A 22,799-nucleotide genomic window follows, 5' to 3' on the forward strand; every position below is an offset into this window, starting at 1 on the left:
GTGATATGATTTCTAAAATTTCAATATACATTACCAGTGTTTCCCATAAATTGATTTATTTGTGGTGGTTGAGTTCTTTAAATAAACATGAGTGCTTTTCAAAATCAAAACGCGGCGTGGGTGTTTTAAATGAATGTAGGTCTTTGAAGGGAAGCGACTGTCTTTGGAAACTGATGTTTCTGCCACTCCAAAAGCACCTCTTACTGGCAGATAATGAATTTGGTATTTTTAATAACCCCATGTCCAGCGGCATGTTTTTGTTGTTGCTCACTTTTGTTTTCTGTAGCGCTTTTCATATTCTTTATCCTGGCTGAAGCACTTTTGTTTCAATCTATAAGAATAATCAGCCTATGTTATACTGTGGTTTAGTTGAATATATTAATAATAATAATAATAATAATAATAATAAGGTGAGACTGAAAGTCTTATGTTTATTTGACAGTGATTTCACATTTCTTGTTTGTATGAAGGCTAAATACAAATAAAAGGTGAACATTACTTGTAAAAAAAAATCCTAAAATATTATAGAAGGAGGTTTCATTGTCTTGGCAAATACATTTTTTCAGAAGTTTGTACAGACATCTTTTGTGGGCGTTCTTGACAGTAATTCTGAGGATTTTTTAAATATTATTCATATTGATATCAGAATTATTGTATCGACCGAAATTAAGAAATATATCATGATATAAATTTTGGCCATGTTGTCCAGCTGATCCATAGAACGACTCTACATACATGAGCAGTTTCTGATCTAATTTCAAAATCTGATGCAAAAACAGAATGGTTTAACTTTATCTTTGTTAAATTATGCTAAAAATATTAACAATATCTGAGGGAAACAAAAACAGCACACTGATTGATTGAGAGCGCAACTTCCCTCTCTGACAGCAGATGGTGCTTATGGAACAGCAGCGATACAGCGTTTCCCTGGTTACCGCTGTAAACAAAGCAGCACTGCGCCTAGAAATACTATTTTAATATAAATAATACAGTGACAAAATGAAAAGAAGCTTTTCTGAGTTCCCCTCAGAAATACATTCATATACTTTTAACACCCATTAAACACAAAATTTTACGGATTTTCTTCCAATATTTTGCGCATTGTGAAGAGTAAGCTTGCTCTACCAGTATTTTCTCCTCTTTGTGTTCGTCTTTAGCATCTCTGGCCTTTGTTAATGTCCCGTTTACAGATTTTATAATATTTCCAAAAAATAGAATATAAAGTCGGCAACACCTAAGCTCCAAAAGTATCAAAAATATTTATTATTAAAACAAAAAAAAATATTTTTGATACTTTTGGAGCTTAGGTGTTGCCGACTTTATATTCTATTTTTTACTTGTTGCTTTTTGGTCGAGCACCCTTTTGAGACTGATGTGCGTGCTTTTGTTTCATTTTTCTTCATAATATTTCCAAACAAATGACATTTTGGAAAATGCTTTCAATACAGTTTGTGTGTAAGTCTGGAACAGAGACCAGCTAAAATAAAACAAAAGAGCTGATTGCTAATCACGTGTTTGCAGCAGAAACTGGCCAGTTATGATTTATGGCAGTTTGAACATTTTCTACTACTTGGCTTGGCTAAAGAAGAAAACAATTTTCCAGGACAACTACAAGATTTTCCAGGATATTTTCCATTTTCTCCCACTTTCCGTGTGTTTTCCAGGACTGGAAAATTAGTCATTAATTTTCCAGGATGGAACCCTGAACTTTTTCAGGTCATCCACCTTACTTTTCAATGCGAACAAAGAAACGCGTCTAAAGAAAACATGGAAATGAATTACAATTTGAATGAATTGATTAGGAGTAAATGTATTAAAAGATACACAAAGAGTTTTGTTTTGCGTGATGAAAATGTTAATGCTAAATGATTAACTTTTTTTTAATAAATTCTTTTTATTGTATTTTTTATGTATCTCCAGAATAAGTATTCAAGTACAAATTCAGTTTCATTCACACAACAATACTGAAAACAATACCTATAATTTAATTATAAATTGGATGATTTACATAGGTCGGATGGGTATGTTAGAAAAACGTTTGTGCAACGTAAAGTAGCTATCAATCAGTAACTTTGCATACAAATTGTTTTTAGCTCTATGAGCGGTATTATTTTTCAATTAATACTTTTTAACTTTGTAAACAAACAGCGACAGATTCTACATTCATTTGGAAATCTTCAATTTTCCATGCAGCCCTTGATTCAAATGCACACATTTAATGCTCCAACGTTTTGATCGTAAACAACTACCAGTTCACATCACAACAAGGATAATTATTTACATTCTTTTCTTTGCCTCTATTCAGTGTTCCACCTCCTGAAAGTATATCAAATTTACTTTAAAAGTGCTTTGAAAAATTATACACACAAAACGTGTGTATGCTTGCTTTGTTTTTTCTACATTTCTTCTTTTTCTGTAGCAAATATTACTTCCGAAATATCAATTATGATACTTTCAAAAGGTGCACAGATAAGCCAATTTAGATGTCGGTAAGAAATGTTGTCAGTTCAGTCAACAGACGTTCCCTCATACCTAAAAAAAGGGTTTGCATTCAACAGTCAAACCTACAAAAGCTTGTGGTTTGTTGTCAGTGTACCAGTCATAGCATGCTTGCTACAATAAGACGATCATTTCTTGAGGTTCATGGTTGTGTGGTCTCAGGAGAACGATGCGGTCACGATGGCTTCATGCTGCTGATGGTGCATGGTACCGATGCCCACGGCAGGAGCGGGTAATGCAGGTCTGCTGACTAATCTCAACTAAGGGAATAATGACGAGAACAACATCAATCATTTTGTAATAAATCAGTGTTAATTTGATGAATGTCATGTATTTAAACTAAGAGGTGATCAAGGCATTAGCTAAGAGGCCCTCTATTAGCGTGAAGTGGAGAACCTGACCTTGCAGGCTAACTGTTTTTCGAATCTCGGGGATACAAACGACCAGCAGCCCATGTTCTGTGGCTCCTCTTGAGTCCAGATAAACTCTGTAATGGAAAAGGAAATAATATGATATAAGAAGCTTGATGATAAGAAGCTACAAGAATACTTTTCTCAGGGTATTCTCGTGAACGCACGTCAAAGACTGACACAGGAGAGAAGAAATTGCTGAGTAAAGATATTTTCGTTTTCTTTCCGTACAAGAAGTATTTTCATAGCTTCATAACATTACACGTGTACCACTGATGTTACATGGACTATTTAACAATGTCCTTACTACCTTTATGCAGAATGCATTAGATTGATCAAAAGTAACAGTAAAGACATTTATAATGTTACAAAAGATTTCTATTTTTCCATTCCATGGTATTTGCAGTGCTGTCTATGCAGGGTCGAAAAGCTCTCGGATTTCATCAAAAATATCTTAATTTTTTCTGAAGATGAACAAAGGTCTTATGGGTTTGGAATGACATGAGGGTGAGTAATTAACAGAATTTGTATTTTTGGGTAAACGAAAAGTTTCTTTTTTAAACAAATTCATATTTGTGACCCTGGACCACAAAACCAGTCATAAGGTTAAATTTGACAAAACTGAGATATATACATCATAAGAAAGCTCAATAAATAAGCTTTCTATTGATGTATGGTTTGTTAGGATAGGACAATATTTGGCCGAGATACATCTATTTGAAATCAGAAATCTGAGGATGCAAAAAAATCAAAAAGACTGAGAAAATCACCTTTAAAGTTGTCCAAATTAGGTTCTTAACAATGCATATTACGAATCAAAAATTATATTTTGATATGTTTACAGTAGGAATTTTACAAAAAAATCTTCATGGAACATGATCTTTACTTAATTTCTTAATGATTTTTGGCATAAAAGAAAAATCAATAATTTTGACCCATGCAATGTATTTTTTGGCTATTGCTACAAATATACCCCAGCGACTTAAGACTGGTTTTGTGGTCCAGGGTCACATTTGTATTTAGCAAGAATGCATTAGATTGATCAGAAGTAACAGTAAAGACATTTATAAAGTTACAAAAGATTTCTATTTTACATAAATGCTGTTCTTTGGAACTCTACGTATTCAACTTCTAAACTTTTTTATTATATTTCCATCATGGTTTCTAAAAATATTAAGCAGCACAACTGTTTTGAACTATGATAATATCAAGAAATGTTTCATGAGCATGTTAGAAGGATTTCTGAAGGATCATGTGACACTGAAGACTGGAGTAATAATGCTGAAAATTCCGCTTTGCATCACAGGAAAAAAATTTAATTTTTCAATATATTTAATGTAAAATCGAAATTTTTGTTAACTAATCTAATTCAGCTATTTTGAATAAACATATTTAATTTAATACTGAAAAGCAAGTATATGGCCAAAATTATTAGAACACTATTTTCACCAACTAAAAAATGGTTTTAAGTCAGTTATTTCTATCTTTTGCTGTAGCGTCAGTAGGAATTATCAGTTCATTCATTCATTTTGCCATTAATTGTTATAATCCAGTAAGATTTTTGTTTCCTCAAGGAGTCTGACTACAGCCAGTGCTCCACACAGACATCTGTTCTCATCATCATTCAATCTGTCTGGAATGACAAGAAGAAACAGAACAAACTGAGACAGACTAAATCCTGAAGAACTGTGGCAACGTCTCTAAGGTGCTTCAAGAAACTTACCAGCAAAGCTACAGTACTGTTAAAAGTTTTAGGCACTTGGGTAAAAATGCTGTGAAATGAGGATGCTGTCATAAATAGATTTTCTTCATCAATTAACTTATATTAACTATTAAATCAACCTTTGGTGTGAACATCCTTTGCGTTTAAAGCAGCTTTTGCCCTAGGTGCATTTGCGCGTAGTTTTTCTAGGTCTCTTGAAGCATGTTGGAGATGTGCCACAGTTCTTCAGGATTTAGTCTGTCTCAGTTTGTTCTGTTTCTTCATGTCATTCCTGACAGATTGAATGATGATGAGATCAGATGTCTGTGTGGAGCACTGGCTGTTGTCAGACTCCTTGTGCAAACAAAACTCTTACTGGATTGTAACAATGTTAACAATGGCAAAATGAATGTTTGGAAATGTAAACTGATATTTTCTACAGACACACTACAGCAAAACAGAAATAAATAACTTAAAACCATTTTTTAGCTGGTGAAAATTCTAGTGTTCTAATCATTTTGGCCACCACTGTACGAAGTAAAAAACAATTTTCAGTGAGATTTGTGTAGGTGCCGAACACAAGGGATTGCCTAAATTAGTTTTTTTATCAGCATTTTCGAAACGTCTTTGCATTTTGGACACGTTTTTGATTTCTTTCAAAGGCCCCTCACAAAGCAACTGCCACTAAACCAAAGAAACACATGCTAATTAAGACAATGATTAGAGTGTTCCATGAATAAAAGATGTGTTTATGAGCAACCTCACCTTTGGCGTTTGTGTATTTATTTAGTTCCTGTTGTAGGGCTTCTGTGGGGAAAGGACACAGTTCCTCCACCCTGATCAGCGCCGTTTTTTTTTCTGCCTGTGGTAACGTCTCTCTATGTTTCAGCAGGGCGTAGTAATGTTTACCTGAGCAAAACAGAATCCGCTGCACACTGCAAAACAAAAGCAAAAGATACTGTAATCTTATATTTACAAAAAGTCTTTTTTTGGAAAGGAAATAATACTTTCATTCAGCAAGGATGCATTAAATGAATCGAAAGGGACAGTAAAGACGTTTACATTATTACAAATTATTTCTATTTCAAATAAAAGCACAACTGCTTTCAACACTGTTGCATTGCAGTTGCATTGCTGTTTATGCAGGATCAGAAAGCCTTAAGATTTAATCAAAAATATCTTAACTTGTGTTCAGAAGATACACAAAGGTCTTATGGGTTTGGAAAGACATGTTAATGAATTTCATTTTTTTAGCAGCAAATCAGCATATTACAATGATTTATTCAGCTTTGCTATCATAAGAATAAATTACATTTTAACCCATAAGAACCCGGACCGATTTCTCCTTATAGGAAAATTATGAGGCATATAATACAGACCAAATGGACCACTTATAACATGTTTCTGCATTTGTTTTTGAAATGCAATCCTTCTTTGTGAAAGATCTGTAATGTTACATATATGTCACATTGGGCGTTTATAATAAATTTTTCATGTTACACATATGTCACATTGGGCATTTATTTCAGAATTGAAAAAAGTATATTTTGTCAGTTTTATTTGCTACATAACATTTTTTTTTCTTTTTATTTGCTTTTCCATAACATATTTCAAAGCTACATAACTGTGACCATTACATTTTACAACAACTCTCTCGAAACATCAGAATTCTACCTTTTTTGGTATATGGTTGTTCATGTTTTTTTTTTCATAACTTGAACTAAATAAAAATAAATAACTACCTCACACTGGAGGTCAACATGTTAAACATGCACATAACATTGCAATAATTTGTATATTGTGCAATAAAACTGTAACTATAAAAAAAGTTTCAAAATACATTTCATTAACAATTTATTTAATGTGACATTATTTTAAATGTTCTTTTTGTTAATATATTCTTTGAAATGAGCAGTAGAAAATATATAACACTAAAAAACTTTAATCAGCTAAATTAATTGAGCAGTTTATTAGCATTTTTCTTAATGTGACAAATATGTCACATCAAAATTCCACCTATTGTTTTAAGGGTAACAGCCCGATGTGACGTATATGTCACCACAATATCTTCGTAACTTGTTTTATATCAGTTTGTTCAAGAAATGTATTAAAATCAGGGTGAGTGTAATCTAGGATGTGTTATTAAAACATTAGAATAGTTGAATGGGTTGAAACATACCTTTAGTAACAAAAAAAAGCATCTTTAAAAATTGCTGACACTGCAACATGTGCTCACCATACAGTCCACCATTTTGGAAATGTTGCCATGACAACAAAAAATGCACACATTTTCACGTGACTGAACCTGGATGTTACTTATGTGTCACTTTGGGATTTCCTGAGTTGAAAATAAGGGATAATGCTTTAAAAAGACCTTTCCAGATAATTACAATTGTTTGTGACACCCGCGTCACAGTGGGTCCTTATGGGTTAAAATACGTTCAAATACAAACCAGTTATTTTAGATAGTAATAATATTTCAGGATATTACAGTTTAAATAAAATGTGATCATGAGATACTTCTTTCAAAGACATGTATAAACAATGACTAAATGAAGATACCTTGCAGGGTTTACAGAAGTATCACCAATGACAGGCTTAAAGGAAGTTCCTGGTCCCATATCAGCCAAGCTTGACACTGCCCCCTAGTGCCAAAATAAGTAAATATCATATCAATATAAGGAAAACAAACAACAAAAACGAAAGTGTTTTTTTTTTTGGAGTATGAAATTTATACTAAACAATATTCGTATCTCTAACGTACAGAAAAGCGCAGCAGAGTCTTAGGGGAGGCTACAATCAGCGGTTTCCTGAAGTTTCTAATCATCTGTCTCCGTAAAAGGTGGAAGTACTGAGCTGGCAAGGTAGGATTCACCACTGCCATGTTTACTGTGTCACTGTCCACACCTTCCTCTTTACTGTCACAGAGCTGCAGGAAGAACAAAGAGCAGTTGTGAAGATTATCAGTGATGCTGGAAGATTTAGTCTGTACTTTTCCAGGAAGAAATCATGCATTGAAGGGTTAGTTCACCCAAAAACTCTGTCATTAATTACTCAAGCTCATGTCGTTCTAAATTCATAAGATCTTTGTTTATCTTTAGAACACAAATTAAGATATCTTTGATTAAATCTGAAAGCTTTCTGATCCTGCATAGACAGCAATGCAACTGACACGTTCAAGGCCGAGAAAGGTAGTAAGGACATTGTTAAAATAGTCAGTGGTTCGACCTTAATGTTATGAAGCTATGAGAATTTTGTATGCGAAGAAAAACAAAAATAATGACTTCCTTCAAAAATTTCTTCTCTTCCGTATTAGTCTTCGACAAGTTTTCATGAGAGTACCACACTGCTGTATATGGAGGGTCAGAAAGCTCTTGGATTTCATCAAAAATGTCTTAAATTGTGTTCTGAAGATGAACAAAGGACTTATAGGTTTGGAACGACGTAAAGGTGAGTAATTAATGACAGAATTTTCATTTTTGGGCCAACTATCCCTTTAACTCACCTGTAAGAAACGCTCGATTCGGCAGGATGAATGCTCTGGTCCGGCTCCATCGTATCCGTGTGGCAGTAAAATGACCAATCCACTCTGCAGGAGCCATTTCGCCTCACCTTAAGAAGTTTTACCACAAAACAGGATTTAGGCTCTAAAGATGTATTTGACGAAAGGTACTTGTAAACACTGCAAGTTATACTGTGATTCTTAGCATTTGATGGCATTTGTTTTTACCTCCAGAGAGGAAAGTGTCAAATATTATCTGGGCGCCGTTAAAGAAATCTCCGAACTGTGCCTCCCAGATGGGCAGCAGTCTAGGCTGAGCAATACTCATTCCATACTCAAACCCTAAAACAGCTTCCTCAGAAAGAGCACTGTTGCACACCTGTGAGGACACAAACACACTACATAATTACATGCAGCAAAATCTGGTTGCTTAATCAAAATGGCAAACCACCCAGCTCAGGAATGAAGAGCAGTTGGTGTATTGAGTTACAGTACAAAGCTAACATGTTTACATGCCATTAACCAAACAGCATTAACTATAATGCAATGTTAAAAACACATCATAAAAAAGTGATTGCAGCAATGTATGACTCATGTTTGCAGTTAACTGTGCCAGTTGTGTCTGTGTCTGGTTTGGCTCACCTCCATGTGGCCCTTCTGTTCAGAGTTGATGTGATTGAGGGGGATGTACATGTCGTTGGTTTCCTGACACACAACCATCACGTGGCGCTGACTGAATGTACCCCGGCCAACATCCTGACCACTCACACGGATATCAAATCCTGCATTAAAGATATAAAAATGGGTTTTTACATTATTACAAAAGAGTTTCACTTCAAATAAATGCTGTTCTTTTGAACATTTCAATCAAAATATTAAACAGAACGACTGTTTTCAACACTGATAATTATAAGAAATGCTTCTTTGCATTAAAAGCTGGGGGTGAAACCTTTTGAAATTTGAAGATCAGGGTAAATTTAACTTATTTTGTCTTCTGGCAAACATGTAACTATCTTCTGTAGCCTCTGAAGGGCAGTACTACATGAAAAAATATGATATTTAGGCAAAGTAAGAAAAATGTAGCCTACACATCTCCATTCTGTTCAAAAGTTTTCACCCCAGGTTCTTCATTCTGGTGCATCAGTTAGCATTTGAACCTTCTGTAATAGTTGCATATTAATCCCTCGGTTGTCCTCAGGGTGAAAAGATGGACTTCAAAATCATAAAGTCATTGTTGGCAAGCGTTCAAATACATAAAAATGCTGGAAAACCAAAGAATTTATGGGACTTGAAGGATTTTTCAGCAGTTTAACGGTTCAGGACAAACAACGGACTCATGAACAACTATCACTAAACAAAAACACAGCTGTGGATCAATCAGGTAACAACACAGTATTAAGAATCAAAGGGATGTACACTTTTGAACAGGGTCATTTTTATAAATTCAACTATTTTCTCTTGTGGGCTTTATGTAAACATCTTTTATGTGAAGTATCTTATTCAGGTCAGTACTAAATAAAAGATAATATGCATTTTGTATGATCTCTCATATTTTGTTCAAATAATTAACATTTCGCAGATTCTGAAAGGAGGGGTGTAAACTTTTGTCATTAACTGTATCCCTTTAAGCACCAAATCTGCATGTTAGACATTACTTGTGAGAGATCACGTGACACTTAAGACTGGAGTAATGACGCTGAAAATTCAGCTTTGCATCGCAGGAATAAATTACAATAGAAACTGCAATAATATTTCAAAATATTATTGTTTTTGCTGTATTTTATCAAATAAATGCAGCCTTGGTGAGCATAAGAGACAGATATTTTAAAATGACCACAAACTCTATTAGAGTACAGTTAGATATATAAACCTGAAGAGAATAAATTCTCTGTTACACACATTACTTTTCACAATAAATATTGTCCAAAATTGTCTTAATAAATAACCAGTGAACAGCCTAAAGGCAACGACTAGGAGAAAATTTGTATACACATACACAAAGCACAAATTGTTCTTTCAATATTTCTTTATAAAGTGCAAGGTAAGAGAGATGAACACTTTACCCTGGCACAGCAATGAGCCAAATGCCATGGCTTCCGCTGTGGACCAGTCCAATTTTGTGCCCTCTTCCAGTTTTTGAAGGCGTGCCTGTGACAAATCAATACATTTGTTTAAGCATGTTCAAATCAACTAGACTGTATCAATTCTGTACCTTACTCTAAAGATTCATTCACATAGACAGCATCAATGATTTCATTAAATGGATGTGTATATATATATATATATGCATAAAAGTTAAACCTTTCAACTGTCATGTTGCTTTTTTACGAAATGCTATAAAACAGCACAAAATGGGGGCAAAGATCAAGCGAGGCAGTCTTTCATTACCTGCACGTGAGTCTTTCTCAGGTGACTGTGCAATTGAATCTCCACAGGTATGTCTACTGATTTGGCGCCTACGAACTGCAGCAGGGGCACCGATACGCCTGTGTCCCAGAATGAGACTCTGTTCTGGGGCTCCACCAGGTCTCCCCAGCGCCCCTGGAGGTTGGTGGGCGGAGGGCTGTAGAGGGTCATGTTGTTTAGCCGGTCGTTAAGCATAGCGTAGTAGGTGGTCTTGGTCTGACTGCGCTCTTCCTCCGTCATCAGACCCTCAGAGATGAGCTGGTCAGCATATGAATCTGGGATACTTTTTCTTGACCTAGAGTGGCAATGAAAAAAGGAAAATTACACTTAACATTTTAGAAATATGTTACAAAATAAAGGCTAGTAGAGGTACCCACCTAATAATTTTATACATTGCGGGGTTTGTGAAAAAGGGCTCGTCCAACTCGTTGTGCCCCCATTGGCGGTAACAAAGCAGGTCTACAATAACGTCTTTTCTAAAGCGTCGCTGGTATTCCACGGCCAGCCGGGTCGCCCTGAGGACCTCCTCAGCGTCGTCGCCATTCACATGGATTATTGCACATCCCACCATTTTACCTGAACAGCAACAAAAAATGTGATAGATAATGAAAGTGTGCTCAAATGACATTTGTGAGCAGGGTTATTATAATTTACTAAAACAATAATAATTTTTTTTATTTTAATAAAAATAAGAGTTGACTAAAACAAATGAAAATATTATATAATAATTTTACTTCAGAGAGTTTTCAAGGAAACATTTCTAATTTTTATTTAGCTTAATTTAATGTACGGAAATAACTCAAACTAAAATAAAACTAAAACTATACAGAACTAAAAACAAATATTAAAAAAAAAAAATACAAAAGATGATTAATAAATCATTATTGCAATACTGCTGTACTGTTAAATAAAAAATATATATTAATAATACAAAATTAATAAAAATAATACTAAAATTACAAACACATAAAATGACTAAATCTTTTAACTGAATTTTAAATAAAAACTTAAAATATAAATATAAAAATGAATTTCAATATTAATAAAAAAAAATATTGTATCTGGTGCAAAATTTAGGCATGTGATTGGCTAAGGACAAAAAAGAAATCCTATGTTTTACCTATTTATTATGACAACATAAACAATAATATATTTTAATATTTTTTTAAGTTATAAAAAATAACAACAATAACTTATTCAAATATAAAAAAATTACATTAACAATTATAATTAAAATCATTATTGCAATGTTACTGTACTGTCAAATAAAACAATTATTAATTAATAAATGAATAAAATAATTAAAAAATATATATTTTTAAAAAATAACAAAAAATAAAATGACAAAAAAACCTTAACTACATTTAAAATGAAAATTCCACTATTAATAATAAATATGTATTATTGTATGTCAATGATATTAAAATAACACTGGTGCAGAAATTCAGGCATGTGATCACAAACATTTGTTTTTTACCTATTTAATAACCATATATAAAATGAATACAAATATTTTATAATTTAAATGATAAATAATAATAATAACAACAACAACTTAATATATTATAAAATATTAAAAATTACATTATTAATTATAACATTTAATTTTTTAAATTAAATTAAATAAATCATTATGGCTACTGTTAAATAAAACAATTGTTGTTAATAATAATAATTTAATTTTAATGAATAACAAAAAAAAAACCAATACTAATATTAATGGCTGTTTTAATTTATTTGCTTTCAAATAATTATATCAAATTATTTTGTATTTGCTTTTCAAATAGAGCCTCTCTTTTCTTTTGAAAACCGCAGGGAGACCTTAAAGGTGCAGTGACAGTTACCATTGTTGGGTGAATTTCTACCATAATATAACCACAATACAATTTCCTTATTTGGATGGAATACAATACATTTTTCCAATAATTGGAATCGGACTGAATAACGATAAAAATTGTGACACAAAAAAATAGAAAATAAATAAATAAGTAATAAAATATTAGTCACACCCCTGACAAATACATACCAACATCACTACAGTACAAAGATGATCGGCCCCTCTCTGAGGGAGTGGTGTAGCCCACTTGATTGTTTACGATGAGATGGATGCTTCCACCTACTCTATAATGGGGGAGATTTGACAGGGTGAAGGTCTCTGGCACTATGCCTTGGCCTGAAAACGAAGCATCGCCGTGAACCTGCACAGAACAGATAAAGAACTGTTACATCATAACATCAACACAACTACTATGCATTAGCATAGTGTTTAATGTTGTAATAAGTGAATTTAGAAATCTGCAAACTAAGAGACCTGCAAGCAGATGACTTTGTCTCCTGGTCGTGCATGAGTCTCAGTGGAGTAATCGCCATCCTGTTTGACTTGCTGACGGCCACGGGTCTTTCCTTGCGTCACAGGGTTGATGGCCTCCAGGTGTGAGGGGTTAGGCAGCATAGTTACATGAAGAGGGTGTCCTGCCCCAAAGTCCAGCTCCACTGTGGAGGTCAAATGGGACAGCACATCTCCAATAGAGGGAGAGTTCTCAGGAAACTCGCTGAGACCCCTCATCTTACGGAACATGAGCTGAGAGAGAGAAATAAAGAAGTATTTGGCTCGTCAAAAGCTTAATAATGGCTGCAGGCAAAGACTCAATTAGAATGTTTTCCCAAAATGGGCTGTTACAAAAAAAAAAAAAAAAAAAAACTGACAATCCCTGAAGAATGAGTCTATTTATGTTGAATGAAGAGGTGGAGATCGTGACTCAGAGGATTAGATGTTAAGAAAAATCAAAGGGTGAGGAATTTAATCAAGATTGCGTAACATTATTGACAAGGAAATTCAACAAAGTCATCAATTCCAAACACAATTTCTAAGGACAAGTTCCTGCAAAAATTAATCTGGCAAGTCCAGTCTTTCAAGTTTGCCATCTATATACAGCAAATCTAATAAGATATTTCACATAAAAGACGTTCACATTTAGACCAATTTTTTTTGTGGGCGGAGCCTATCTGGTTGCAAAAAAATGATAGTTTCAAGCAGCAGGCAATGGAAGCAATGGAATAAAAGAATTTTTTTTTTTTTTGTCGGCGCCGATGGCCTTGTGGGCAGCGCGTCGTCATACAGCGCTGTTGCGCTCAGGACGTCCCGTGTTCGAATCCCAATTTGAGAACCTTTCCCTATCCCGCCCCCAGCTAATTTTTACAATTCTGACTTTATTCTTGCAATTCCGAGATTATATCTCACAATTCTGATAATAAAAATAAACTTGCCATTCTCTCTTTTAAGTTTATATCCCACACTTCTGCCTTTTTACCTTCAGAATGGACAAACTCGCGATTGTTAAATCGAGTTAAATCGAGTATAAAATACGAGATATAAACTTAAAATAAGGCAGAATTGTGAGATAAAATAGGTAAATGTAATGTGTTATAGGTATAAACAGTATTTCATGCTGTAACTGTAGAGCTAATATAATGTCCCCTATGAACTGCATTAAACCTAGACCTATTGTTTAAATCAAATTTATGCTTTAAAAGTAGAGTAATTATAGCAGGTTTTTCTGTTTAAACGTCTGCATTTAGCTTCAAATGGCGTTTTTGATGATAGTATTCTATAAATATGATTTTTTAAATCCAAAGGCACAATAATACACAAAATTTTATGTCTTATTCTGCAGATTTATCTTAGTGATAGTTGTTCATGAGTCCCTTGTTTGTCGTGAACAGTTTAACTGCCCACTGCTCTTCAGAAAAATTCTTCAGGTCCAACAAATTCTTTGGTTTTTTAGCATTTTTGTGTATTTGAACCATTTCCAACAATGACTTAGGCTTGCCACGATAGACGGTGTTGACGGTGTTACCGGTTTTAAGACGCAACACCGGTGACATCTCTTTTCCACCGTGACACCGTCCCATTTTTTTTTTTAACTATTCGTTTTTTTATTAAATATTTATTTGAATTGAATGGAAAATATCATTCTAAATAATTTACTTAAGACGAGAGCATGCACTATAATAAAAAACTGAACATAGCTACAATGCGTCATATTTCATTTATCACGTGAGGAGTTCACGAGTTCGCGCTTACATATAATAAACAGCGTAAAAGTTAAGCGTGTTTGGCGTGCTGTCCGGGAGAGGGCTCCGAGCTTGGTAATCATTCCTGAGCCAGGGGCACTCCCCCTGCCAAGGGAGAGGGGTCCGAGCTCGGCATTCGGCCCGAACCCAACAAGCGCTCCTCCGAGCTGAAGGTGAGGAGACAGGAGACGGGGGACGGGGGGCTATTTAAAGGGATTCTCTTTTAGTGCTTGGATATGGAGTGTGATTGCTGATGGTGAATTGGCCGTGTTAATTATCTGTGCGAGCTCCTCCCGAAATTTGTCCGTAAAACATCACAACGAGAGGAGTCGAATTTACAGAAAGAGAATGGCGGCCGAATTAGGGTCAAAAAGCAATGCAAAAGCACCAGTTTGGCAATATTTTGGGTTCAAAGCTTTTTATTTGTAGTTTCGTTGTCGTCCATTCAAACAATTGACGCCGAATTGCCAATTCCCGCAAAACTGAAAGTGAAAGTATAATACGCACGCATTTATAAGCTATTTAAAAGCAGAAAAAAAGAGGAAACCCCCACCCCCACGGTGATACCGGTATTACCGGTGTTGTCACATGTCGATTAACCGGTGGGGAAATTTCCTCATCGTCACAACCCTACAATCACTGTATGATTTCGAGATCTTTTCACACTGAGGACAACTGAGGGACTCATACACAACTATTACAAAAGGTTCAAACGCTCACTGACGGTCCAGAAGGAAAAACCATGCATTAAGAGCTGGGGGTGAAATCTTTTGAACAGAATGAAGATGTGTACATTTATTTATTTATTTTTTGCCTAAATATCATTTTTTTTCCCTTTAGTACTGCCCTTCAGAAGCTGAGTCCCTCAGTTGTCCTCAGTGTGAAAAGATGGATCTCAAAAGCACAGTCATTGTTGGAAAGGGTTCAAATACACAAAAATGCTGAAAAACCAAAGAATGTGTGGGACCTGAAAGATTTTTCTGAAGAACAGTGGGCAGTTTAACTTTTCAGGACAAACAAGGGAGTCATAAATAACTATCACTAAACAAAAAAACATAACTGTGGATCAGTCACAAAGTTTTTGAATGGGGTCATTTTTATAAATTCAACTATTATTTTCTCTTGTGGACTATATGTAAACGTCTTTTATGTGAAATATCTTATTCAGGTCAGTACTAAATAAAAAATAACTTGCATTTTGTATGATCTCTTTTATTTTGGTAAAATAATTAACATTTTGACTTCAACTGTAAGTATTAACCTCTGAGGGGAACTGCAGTAGTCCCGTAAGCAGGTTGAGGCGTCCGCGGTGAGGCATTCCCATGACCACATCTGTCACTCCACTGTACGCCGCAGAGCGAAACACCTCGTAGAAAAATCCCATCATGCTCTCTGCTCCCTCACCTCCATATCGCTTGACCGTGGCAAACTTGGTGGCTAGAAAGTGGTCAAATTCCTTTAAAAAGAAAACACAGGGGACGCACAATTGCTGATGCCAGTGGAATCAAAAGTATAATGATTGACATGCTATTCAAAGTGTAACATTCTGGGGTGTTCAAAAAAAGGGATTAAATAGTTGCGTTACCTGTGATTCAAGCATCAGTTTTGCCAGCTGTCTTCTCTCCTCCGGGGAAAACGCCTCTTTCTTGAGCTCCTCAAACCGGTCTGCAAACCATTCTCTTTCTTGCAAGCTCTGGAGCTGAGTGGTTTCCACTGAGATTCTCCCACAGTATGTGTTCTCCAGATAGGAAACCACTTCTTCGGATGTTGCTTCAGCTTTCCCAAAATGCCGCAATCCTGGAATGAAAACAAATAGAAATGTAAGGGGCTAAATGAACCAAACTAAAAAAAAAAGTAATTTTGTGGTGAATACAACTTAAGCTTTATGAACACATGGCCAGCTGCCACAGTTTGCTGTATTTAACCCTTGTGTGACCTTATGGACATTTTTGTCCATTTCAGTTTTGTTTTTGTTATAAGTGTGTCTGTGTTAATGCCAACTGCATAAATCTTGGCTCAGGTGAGTATTTTTATTGAAATTTTAATATTTCACCCTCATTTCCTTCAAAAAAATAATTTTACCCTCCGTACAAAAAATGCTCACACTCAGGACCTTAAGGACAAAAATGTCCACATTGAAAGCCATTAAAACTGCAATTTTTTAACCCAGGGCCATTTGACTATAAAATGATGCAATGTTTGCTAATAGGCATTCATTCTATCGGCAAGGCTTCAAATTTTACATTTTTACCATTTTTTACTAGATTGTGCCATTTTTTTTTTTTCAAATTTGGCATATAAAAGTAATACTCACTTTTTTGTGTTTTCTGCTTATGCATATTATAGTCTATTATAGAGTCAGTTGGAAAAATAATGCAGCTATAATTGTGTGGATATGTTGGTAAGGATGTTAGAGTGTGGTTTGCATGTGTTTACTGAAATTTTTATGGGTGTAATTAGTTTGAAAGAAATTATATTATACTGGCAATCAAAAGTCCCACTCCATGTATATGAGTCTCACCCTTGGCCGGGTCATAGGGCCATGTGAAAACTAGGAATAAGGTCAAAGAAGGTTAATGAGCTTTGAGGATTTTTCTTTTTCACCCAAACACACATCTTATTCCTTGATTGCACTTTTTCATTTGTTATTGTTTTTGTACAGAGACAAAAGGTGAGCTTGAATTTGATGTAGAAGTTCAGAAGCCCCTAAACACATTGTTTTTGTTTTCACCATAAGAAAATGCTGATTGTGTAGTCGGGTAGATTTTATACAAAGTTTGAGTGTTCGCACAGCAAAACCTATACATATTTGGTGCTTGAGGGCTTGGTCATTTCATTGCTTGCAAGATGAAGAGATGTTACTCAGCAGAGGAAGCTCTGGAGCTAGTGTTGCCCACTGACAGTGAGCATTATGAAAGAAACCAGCTTTTAAAGCATTACAATTCTGAAAATGAATGAATGTTTGGTAATTATGAATAGAAGAGATGCTGATAAAAAACAACAGTCAGTGAAAGTGGAAAAAAATATTAATATATAACATTTCTATAACAGTTTTTTGACATGGACATTTTTGTCCATTATGGCCCTAAGTGTTAGTTTTTTGTTTTTGTTTTTTGTTTTTAATCTGACACTACATAAAAAATATAAATGCCTCAAAATTAATGTTGTTGTTCTTCACTGACACACCCAAGAAGCTAATAAGAAAAAAAAAAAAAAAATTCTGCTTAGCATTTAGTAAATGGAAATTAACTACTATTTTTCATTTTTTCATTAAAAAAAAAAACACCTGTGGCATTATGTTAACAAACCGGCATTTAAAGGGTTACAATTCTGAAAATTAATGACTGTTTGGCATCTATGGATAGAACAGATGCTGGTTAAAAAATCAACATCAGTGAAAGTGGAAAAAAATATTAATAAATCATATTTTTTATGACAGTTTTTGGACATGGACATTTTTGTCCATTTTGCACCTATGTGTATCGCACAAGGGTTAAATGTATTGCCACATCAGCTTCATGTGTCAGAAAAAGATGCTAAATAATAAGTAAAAAATATAATAACATTAATAAAATAAGTAAAACCAATTACAATATTGATATTAAAATAACATTATAAATACTAAGTAGTACTGTAATAAATACAAGAGTGCATTTTAATGTATTTAAGCCTATTGCCTTGTCCCATATAGTCTTAAAATGTAAGTCCATTACTGTAAGCCAAATTTCTGCACAAACCGGACATACCACAATTATTCCTTGTGCTATTAGACATGATAAGACATAGTCCTATGATATACTACATGACTATGTACATGCTGCAAAAACCGTTCAAACACTTTAACCGCCTTGGAACCCGGAACACTCCTTTATATAAGTATTTTCTTCAAAACTAGTAAGAAACGCGCAGAAACTCACCAGTGGTGTTGAGGACCCCATGAACGGCTCCGTTCAACAGGCTAATCTCCGGCACGCTGTCCATCACAGGCGTTTGAGGGAGTAACGGGTTAATTTTAGCTGCTTTGTGTCCATGTGCTCGATAGGCCTCCACCAGTCTCGCCAGCCCGTGATCTGTTTACATGAGACAGCCAGCGAATGCGGCTTGTAATACATTACCACGCTCCATATTTAAAGCATTGCAGATTTTGCTTTGCGCATCTCTAATATATTTTTGCAGGGTTAAGAATACAACGTTACCAACCAGCGACATAAGCATATGTTATGGGTCTTTAAAGCATATACGTAACTTATAGTAAATACAGACATTATTAGAAGCATGTAACAGTTAATGTAAGAACCTTGGTTAAGCGCGGAGATCTGCGGAAGCCGGGTGTCTTTCTCCGGAATATCCCTCGGTCTGAAACCATATACTCCCCTCTGAGTGTGGTATAAACTCGCTAAAAACGGCCGTCTGGCACGGTGCAAAAGTCGATGTAGGTTTATAAGCATAATGCCTGCTGACATGGTAGAAATAAATAACTAGACTCCGTTAAAGCACGAAACAAAGTTTCCCCGATGAGCCACGCATACTAAAGCGCAGCCATAATAAACCACAGAGAGCGGTATCCGATATGTGAATGAATCATTCTTTTGAGTCAAATCTTCTGAGTGAATCAGTCCGGTCTGAACGAAGCGGATAGAATCCGAGTCAACAACTGTGATAAACACGAAAAGTCTAAATGTAACCATAGAATGTAACTCACGAAATTGTTATTTTATCGGTTAAATGTCACAGTTAATGATTAGTTGTTAGAATACTGATTTTTGATTATTATTATACAGTATTATACGGCTGTCAATAAAACGTAGACCTTCAATCACATAAAATAAAGGTTTAAACAACGTTTTTTTTTTTTTGAGGTAAATAACGGACACATTAAAATACAATAAACACCCTTACTGGTAAAATATAACACAAAAACGCCCCAAACTGTGATGTAGGTGCATGTATGTCCTGTCAAGAATCACACGAGGACGTACTGTATATACATAATAGAATAGACTGACGAATCGATCTTTTGGACCGGTTGTTCGAAATGAACTGTTCAAAAGAACCGATTCGCCACAGTGAGTCGAACAGAGCATCACTAATGCACTGTGGCAGGTGGGAGGTGATGATTTGCTTATCGCCTATTGGCTGGAATTGAGGCTTTGGTTTGTAAGAGGGTTTGGATAGGTTTATGCCTTAGCAGAATATGTTTCGTATTTAGGAAATTTCCAGACACGTACGTGTTTGTGAAGTGAGAAATGTTTCTAAGAAGTTGAGGGCATTTATAGTTTGACGAAGAGTGTTTATTGGTGATTCTGACTTTCATAAGGACATCTGCACAAACAGCTACAGTTGCAACAGGTGTCTATTGCGAAACTATGTTTTATGGAATTTAAACGGGAAGTTACAGTAGCAAGGTGGGAACATATACCTCAGGAAAAAAAAAAGTTATTTTTATATATAGTTTATATCTCCCAGGAACATTTACTTAAAGGTCAGCAGCTAAATTTTGTTATAAAATCTATTAGAACACTACAGAGTCTAACATAAAAAATAAAGTAAAATAATAATAATAATAATAAAAAACAAATATATATTATACTTTTTTAATTATTATTATTTGTTCAAATGTTATTGATATTTGGTGTTTCAATAAGATTACAAACACTTTGCTTCCACCTATAGGCAGACATAAGCATTGCAATTGCGTTATAAATAGCACACTGAATTCTTATTTAAATAATTATCTTATCTCTAAACCGAAGCCGCTTATATATTAGTCCATTTAGATCTCTATCAACATCTAAAAATCTATTTTAATGAAATTTCTACAATTGCACTGGTTCCACTTGAGGGCTAGTGTATGTGGTCCCCAAACAGCTTAAAGCTTCTCTAATGGAAAAATAAAAGCTTTACTCATTAATATATGAATTTTGAATTGCCCGGCACAGTGAGTTTGCAAGACGTCTCTGATATTTCATATGCATGTATTATTTCTCTTTCATAGGTCTGTGGTTGAGAGGCAGGCAGTACACGAACGTCCCCAAAATGAAACAAATCACCACCTCCCTAGTCCTCCTTCCAAACGTACACGGTCATACACACCTCCCAGGCAAATGTGCTCTGATTTTAGTCGTGCATCTCTTCCTCATCGCCACATTGTCCTTTAAAAATGGACCCGGAGCAGTTCACAAGCTGAGCTCCGGCATAAACACAAGGTTACCTGCTGCTCAGACAAATAGGACACAGTATGCATGACAAGCTGTTTTAGCATTTATTCCATAAAAACTAACTAGTGTCTGTTGTTATGTTACTAGTAGTTATCTCATTAGATACTAGTGTATTTTGTCACAAACTAATCACTATTTATCAAAGCCTACTTCTATCACAGAATTAAAAAATCAGTAATTGTGACATTTTATCTTCAGAATTCTACATTTATATCTTTATAATTTAGATTTAGATTTTTATTCTGAATTCCCACTTCATGGCACAATTTATTTATTTTATTTTCCGTCAATGAATAAAAAATAAAAAAGGTAATTGAGAATTTTGCAATTGTGAGTTTATATCTTACAACTTTTTTCTCAGAATATAAACTCACAACAAGAAAAAAAAGTTACAAATTGTGCTTTATTTTTTTTGTCTCTTTTCGTTTGTCTCACAATTGTCTCACAACTTTTTTGTGCAGTTGTGAGGTTATGTCTCACAATTTTTTTTTCTCAGAATTGCAAGAAAAAAGTCAGAATGTGCAATTAATCTTAAATTTTTTTTTATTCTGTAACGGAAATAAGCTTCCTTATTTCAAACTTTCGAAGTTTATATTTTGCAATTTAAAGAAAAAAGCTGTAAACTCACAATTGCAGGAAAAAATAAATAACTTATTTAATTATTATTTTTTAAATTTTGTGGCAGAAATAAGCTTTCTTATTTCAAACTTTCGAAGTTTATATCTCGCAATTTAATGGAAAATAATGGAATAATGGAAAGTTATAAAGTCACAATTGCAGGGGAAAAAAGTCAAAATTGTGAATTAAAAAAATCGATTTTTTTTTTTTTTTAATTCTGTGGCGGAAATAAGCCACAAAAGTGTTAGCAAAAAAATCAGAATTAACTTTTTTATTTATTTATTTTTTTAATTCTTTGGTGAAAATAAGCTTCCTTATTTTAAACTTTCTCCCCCGGTTTCATAGACAAGGCTTAAGCCTAGTCCTAGACTAAAATGTAAGTCTGAGCTGTTTCAACTGAAACAAAATTGCACTGATTGATCTTAAAATATATCAGTGCCTTTGTTTTGTCTCAAGATGCACACCAGTAATGTTTTTTTCTAAGCATGTTTATAAAAATGACTTAAATGTCCTAATTGAACTATGGCCTAATCCTGGTTTAGTCTAAGCCCTGTCTGTGAAACCGGGCTTCTAAGTTTATACAGTATCTCCCAATTAAAAAAAATGGAATTGTAAGCTATAAACTCACAATTGCAGGAAAAAAAGCCAAAATTGTGAATAAAAAAAAAAAAATTCAATAAACTTTCACATTTATTTTTTATTTTGTGGCAGAGATAAGCTTCTTTATTTCAAACTTTAAAGTTTATGTCTTTAAAATTTTTTATTTTAAACTATAAACTCACAATTGCAGGGAAAAAAGTCAAAATTGTGAGTTAATTTTTTTTTTTTTTAATTCTGTGGTGGAAATAAGCTTCCTTATTTCAAACTTTCGAGGTTTATATCTCGTAATTTAAAGAAGAAAAAAAATGAATTGTAAGCTATAAACTTACAATTGCAGGAAAAATGTCAAAATGGCAAAATTGTGAGTTTAAAAAAAAAATCACACTTTTCGAAATAAGCTTCCTTATTTCAAACTTTCGAAGTTAATATCTCATAATTTAAAGAAGAAAAGAAAAACCCGGAATTGTAAGCTATAAACTTACAATTGCAGGAAAAATGTCAAAATGGCAAAATTGTGAGTTTAAAAAAAAAATCACACTTTTCGAAATAAGCTTCCTTATTTCAAACTTCCAAAGTTTCTATCTCACAATTTAAAGAAAAATGAAATGGAATTGTAAGCTATAAACTCAGAATTACAGGAAAAAGTCAAAATAGTGAGTTTAAAAATCTCAATTAACTTTTACATTTTTTTTGTGGTGTATATAGGCTTCCAAAACTATTCCTATGGAATTAGTTTTCAAATATTCATTCAATTCAGATTTTGTATTCCA

At 34.2% G+C, this 22,799-nt stretch overlaps 1 protein-coding gene across 1 annotated transcript; it reads right to left on the reverse strand.

Annotated features, from left to right (window-relative positions):
* Positions 1–1,829: 1,829 nt before the first annotated feature.
* On the reverse strand, positions 1,830–19,149 carry dhtkd1 (dehydrogenase E1 and transketolase domain containing 1). Its single transcript, XM_073831501.1, has 17 exons — positions 18,891–19,149; positions 18,511–18,663; positions 16,179–16,390; positions 15,855–16,049; positions 12,831–13,100; positions 12,546–12,717; positions 10,897–11,095; positions 10,502–10,814; positions 10,177–10,261; positions 8,756–8,895; positions 8,342–8,492; positions 8,117–8,223; positions 7,376–7,540; positions 7,174–7,256; positions 5,377–5,546; positions 2,901–2,986; positions 1,830–2,759 (listed from the first exon to the last, which is right to left on the reverse strand). Exons 1-17 carry the CDS (start codon positions 19,054–19,056, stop codon positions 2,658–2,660), a joined length of 2,769 nt encoding a protein of 922 aa, XP_073687602.1. The 5' UTR covers positions 19,057–19,149; the 3' UTR covers positions 1,830–2,657.
* Positions 19,150–22,799: the final 3,650 nt, after the last annotated feature.

The sequence above is a fragment of the Garra rufa genome, chromosome 25, assembly GCF_049309525.1.
Source record: "Garra rufa chromosome 25, GarRuf1.0, whole genome shotgun sequence".
Classification (NCBI taxonomy): Eukaryota; Metazoa; Chordata; class Actinopteri; order Cypriniformes; family Cyprinidae; genus Garra; species Garra rufa.

Bases quoted from the DNA above. Each gene is read 5' to 3' on its own strand.
- dhtkd1 (XM_073831501.1), bottom strand. From the start codon at position 19,056: ATGTCAGCAGGCATTATGCTTATAAACCTACATCGACTTTTGCACCGT. The intron at 12,718-12,830 runs GTCTCTTAGTTT...TGTTCTGTGCAG, and splicing joins ACAAAGTCATCTGCTTGCAG to GTTCACGGCGATGCTTCGTT. The intron at 2,987-5,376 runs GTGAGGTTGCTC...TTTCCATTACAG, and splicing joins TAAATACACAAACGCCAAAG to AGTTTATCTGGACTCAAGAG.